Source organism: Mizuhopecten yessoensis, unplaced genomic scaffold (assembly GCF_002113885.1).
Source record: "Mizuhopecten yessoensis strain PY_sf001 unplaced genomic scaffold, ASM211388v2 scaffold5263, whole genome shotgun sequence".
Taxonomy (NCBI): Eukaryota; Metazoa; Mollusca; class Bivalvia; order Pectinida; family Pectinidae; genus Mizuhopecten; species Mizuhopecten yessoensis.
In genome coordinates this window covers 3,701-9,454 of record NW_018405961.1, presented here as the reverse complement: position 1 = coordinate 9,454, position 5,754 = coordinate 3,701, and the positions used below count along the sequence as shown (strand labels likewise).

The 5,754-nt window shown below is 41.1% G+C and overlaps 1 protein-coding gene across 1 annotated transcript; it reads left to right on the top strand.

Moving 5' to 3' along the window:
* Window positions 1–918: 918 nt before the first annotated feature.
* Window positions 919–5,332, top strand: LOC110450521 (transmembrane protease serine 4-like; the record flags this gene model as incomplete). Its single annotated transcript, XM_021498079.1, has 2 exons — window positions 919–1,025; window positions 5,152–5,332. Coding segments are annotated over exons 1-2 (254 nt in total), but the record flags the coding sequence as incomplete, so codon positions are not given.
* Window positions 5,333–5,754: the final 422 nt, after the last annotated feature.

Below are 5,754 nucleotides of genomic sequence, written 5' to 3'. Positions count from 1 at the left end.
GGCAGTGTAACATGTGACTTTGACGATCTGATTTGGCAGTGTAACCTGTGACTTTGACGCTCTGATTCGGCAGTGTAACATGTGACTTTGACGCTCTGATTCGGAAGTGATATATTGTTTTAACGCTGTGGTACTTAACTTGACGATGTGATGTGTTATTCGCGATGATTGTTTTCATTATGTGATATGCTGCACTGATGTTGTGTATTGTGTGCATTGTTATATGTGGATCTGACGCTTTGATGTCTTATTTTGGCGGTACGACAAATGTATTGAACTGCTTCAAGTCATTTCAATAGAATCCCCTGTTTTTGAAGCTGTGATATGTGGAATGTTTCGCAGTGATATGTTTAGTGATGATACAAGGTGTTCATGCTATTACTTTTGTTACAGGCGCGGATGGGTGTCACGATACTGCACTGAACGCCTTAATAGAAAAATCGGCTAAATTGTGTTGATCAACGCGTATCGGTCACGATTTATTGTGAAAAGAAAGTCTACATGTTAAATTAGCGATTTGTGAAGGTTTGGCGTCTTTCAGTCATAGGCAACCGTTGTTTTCCTTCAACTTTCGTCAATACCTTCTGGAGTTTAATGCAAATGACGTACGTATGCCTAGTGCGTGCAACTTCACGGTCAAACAAACAGCTTGTTTTTATTTTCACGACCGATGAAACTGTACAAAATTGTAGAAATTTAAAGTTTGAGATATCAAAACTTACAATGTAGCTGTAGGGTACTCTGACTGGAACAAAGGATAGATGGAGACGATAACGAATGTCCACTCCTGTGCGTCACGATGTCTAAAATGTTAATTAACAACGATTATGTTTACAAATTTAATGGCCAGAGTATAACGTGGCATGCCCAAGGCAAAGGTCGGCTGAGGGTTAAGTAAACCTTATAAATGAGAGTTACGGCTGCCAAAAGTTAGTCCGAGCAAGAAAAAGCCATGGACAGACGGTGGATTCTTCTGGTTCTAGCCATCAGTGGTTACGGTGCGAGTAGGGAGATCTCCTCAGGAGGTAATTGATATTAGCTTTTAAAATGTCTACCTTTTTCAAACAATAGCATTTTGAAATATTTGTAGATTTGAAAATAAATAACATGGCATTCTATAACAATACAAACGATACATTACACTAAAATGGATTATTTGAATCTACTCTAACAGAGTATGTTTTAATGTAAGTTAGTTTATCAATAGAGCTCCAAGGAGCACCTCTGTTTATAACACATCATTACCATAATAAATTTCATCATTTACACAGTCAGTTTATGATATTCTTTACCAGTTCTGCTAAGCATTTTCCTCTACAGTGCAAAGTTTACTACCATATGTTAAACGCGTAAGTGTCCAGTAATCTGATGTCTTAGTGTGTCTGTCAGGGACCAGGGCTCCATCACCTATCTAGGCTATCTTCATCTCATCAAAATATGTCAAAAGGTTTTAGTTTTTAAGTGATAGTCATTGTTTTGGCCAGAACAGTTCATACAATGTCTTCTGCGTGTGTAATCAGAAATTAATCGATGTTTCCATAATTGATAAAACTAGTATTTTCCTGTATATTTTGGAAGTGATATTTCTTTAACTTACATTTTCATGTAAGAAAGCAATTAAAAACGCAAAACAAAATATTTTCTCGACACGTTTTGCAGATTTAACGATCGATATATACGTTCTATTTTTTCTTTCTTAATATTCGGGGGGTTCCGTTATTCCTATAACATAAGAGGCCGCTGGTCGGCCTTTTTACTATTGGAAACGATTTTGCCGACTAATTCTTTGATCCAGATTCCACCCGAAATCCGGGCGGAACAAAATCGGCTTGAATAACTCAATTAAGTGGTTCACAGTTCATGACAACGATGTCTACTCACGTTTCATATAATATAGATCCCATATGTATGTCACAAACACAAATATATAATTATGTGTCCAAGTCGTTATAGCACTTCTCTGACATGGCTACTTGGGTTGATACGAAATAGCAGTGGGTAATTTAAACGGTACGAAATGAAATGGAGTTTGTTTGTATTCCGCTTATAGAATATTACATGTAATTCATTTTTGTATTAACCGGAAAATCACGACAATTATTGTCTGCTCGAGAAAAAAATCATTGTTTATGTCTTTGACACGCAATTTTTCTCATTTTATTATGGATTTATGGAAAGGAATATTGATTGGACCCTGTTGAATATTAAATGTATGCTAACACGATATATTTTTTGTAAATCCGAACTTTGAAAATTTGATCGTCAGCATCGGAAAAATCGGCTATGGGCAGTTAGAGGTTACACGGCGCCTGTCAAAAGTATCTCGCCATATAAACCTCTATCACTGTTAGGGAGTAGGGGTTCCGTGTAATTTGTATTTTTTTTGTGATATTTCTCACGTACCTAGCTTTGGCAAAATAAATAAGCAAAAGAGGTTCAGTCGACCTAAATAGATAAAAAAAAAAAATACCAATATTGTAGCATATGCAAGAAAGATCTTAAAACTTCTGCAAACATGCAAACAATAGGCAGTTACTTTTTGACATAATTTTTATATGTTTCCTTAAAAATTGAGCGTAATTTGTTAAATTAGATAATAAAACAAGTGTTATTTTACATCAAAGCGAGATGTGAACGCGATTTAAAGAGTAGATCCTTAAGTACCATATTCTTTATAATGCGAAATAATCTTCTTAACAACATATGTCATCACTTAATATGACATAACGTGTTTATAATGCTATTACAGGGACCTGACTTTTATAATATTAGAGGGACCTGACTGTTATGATATAACAGGGACCTGACTGTTATGATATTACAGGGACCTCACTGTTATGACTGTTGCGATATAACAGGGACCTGACTGTTGTGATATTACAGGGACCTGACTGTTGTGATATAACAGGGACCTGACTGTTATGATATTGCAGGGACCTGACTGTTATGACTGTTATGATATTACAGGGACCTGACTGTAATGATATTACAGGGACCTGACTGTTGTGATATTACAGGGACATGAATGTTGTGATATAACAGGTACCTGACTGTTATGATATTGCAGGGACCTAACTGTTATGACTGTTATGATATTAAAGGGACCTGACTGTAATGATATTACGGGGACCTGACTGTTATGATATTACAGGGTCCTGACTGTTATGATATTACAGGGTCCTGACTGTTATGATATTACAGGGACCTTACTGTTATGATATTACAGGGACCTGACTGTTATGATATTTCAGGGACCTGACTCTTGTGATAGTTCAGGGACCTGACTCTTGTGATAGTTCAGGGACCTAACTGTTATGATGTAACAGGGACCTGACTGTTATGATATTACAGGGACCTGACTGTTATGATATTACTGGGACCTGACTGTTGTGATATTACAGGGACCTGACTGGTGTGATATTACAGGGACCTGACTGTTGTGATATTACAGGGACCGGACTGTTGTGATATTACAGGGACCTGACTGTTATGATATTACTGGGACCTGACTGTTGTGATATTACAGGGACCTAACTGTTATGATGTAACAGGGACCAGACTGTTATGATATTACAGGGACCAGACTGTTATGATATTACAGGGACCAGACTGTTATGATATTACAGGGACCTGACTGTAATGATATTACAGGGACCTGACTGTTGTGATATTTCAGGGACCTGACGCTTGTGATAGTTCAGGGACCTGACTCTTGTGATAGTTCAGGGACCTGACTCTTGTGATAGTTCAGGGACCTGACTCTTGTGATAGTTCAGGGACCTGACTCTTGTGATAGTTCAGGGACCTAACTGTTATGATGTAACAGGGACCTGACTGTTATGATATTACAGGGGCCTGACTGTAATGATATTACAGGGACCTGACTGTTGTGATATAACAGGGACCTGACTGTTGTGATATAACAGAGACCTGACTGTTATGATATTACAGGGACCTGACTGTTGTGATATTACAGGGACCTGACTGTTGTGATATTACAGGGACCTAACTGTTGTGATATTACAGGAACCTGACTGTTGTGATATTAAAGGAACCTGACTGTTATGATATTACAGGGACCTCACTGTTATGACTGTTATGATATTACAGGGACCTGACTGTTATGATATTACAGGGACCTGACTGTTGTGATATTACAGGCACCTGACTGTTGGGACACCTGTTTTAGACATTTCCTGAAATGTAGGGAGAATCATAACATGTTTTAGGGATTAACATCTACCCCACCCCACGGTAGGTATAGGTCTACAGGTCACCCCCACCCCACGGTAGGTATAGGTCTACAGGTCACGCCCCACCCCACGGTAGGTATAGGTCTACAGGTCACCCCCACCCCACGGTAGGTATAGGTCTACAGGTCACACCCCACCCCACCCCACAGTAGGTATAGGTCTACAGGTCACACCCCACCCCACTCCACGGTAGGTATAGGTCTACAGGTCACGCCCCACCCCACGGTAGGAATAGGTCTACAGGTCACGCCCCACCCAACGGTAGGGATAGGTCTACAGGTCACGCCCCACCCCACCGCAGGGATAGGTCTACAGATCACGCCCCACCCCACGGTAGGGATAGGTGTATAGGTCTACAGGTCACACCCCACCCCACGGTAGGTATAGGTCTACAGGTCACCCCCCCACCCCACGGTAGGTATATGTCTACAGGTCACCCCTCACCCCACGGTAGGTATAGGTCTACAGATCACGCCCCACCCCACGGTAGGTATAGGTGTATAGGTCTACAGGTCACACCCCACCCCACGGTAGCTATAGGTCTACAGGTCACGCCCCACCCCACCCCACCCCACGGTTGGTATAGGTCTACAGATCACGCCCCACCCCACGGTAGGTTTAGGTCTACAGGTCACGCCCCACCCCACGGTAGGTATAGGTCTACAGGTCACGCCCCACCCTACGGTAGGTATAGGTCTACAGGTCACGCCCAAACTAAGATATATAGTATTGACTTTGTAACTGTTTTATTATGCAATGTGTATGTCCTGTATGTTAGTCGGTTTTAATAGCTCCTTAGAGCTAATGTTGTATTGTCATACCATGTACCGACTCTAAATAAAACTTTTGACTTTGACTTTGACTTAAGATTATCCACTATATCTAATTGTCTTTACAGGGGAAGAGGAAGGAAATGGGCCGGACGTACCGCCCCCTGCCATCGTCGGTGGCACCAATGCTCCGGAGGACGCCTGGCCATGGCAGGTTCTGCTCTTGTACGATAACAAATTAAGGTGTGGCGGTACGCTTCTGAACGATAACACTATACTCACCGCGGCCCACTGCACTTACCGAACCAAGTAAGTAACATGTGATCTTCCATGTTCCATTCAGTTACACGTGATTATCATGTCCACTCATGTACAGTAGATATAGGTCACACCACGAGATCTCCAGGTCTTTTGCTAGTACTAATATTAATACCCGGCCTCTGACGACCCAATTTAAACCCAAAACTCGTCGTCTGAAAGCTATGCTATCGCAGCTAGTCTTTAGCCAACTGTAACGGCGGGAGTCGTTCAGTCACATGTCATAACAATTTCAATTCCCCTTTTGGTGTCAAAAATGATTTAGACATGATCCATGTCTGTGACAATATCGGAGGCAAGGAAATCACGAGTGATTGTCATCTCTATAGTTTCTGTTTGTGATGGGAAAGATACATGTGGATCTATTATTCCCGAAAAATGTGATACCTGGTTCGTATTATCCCGGCACTATG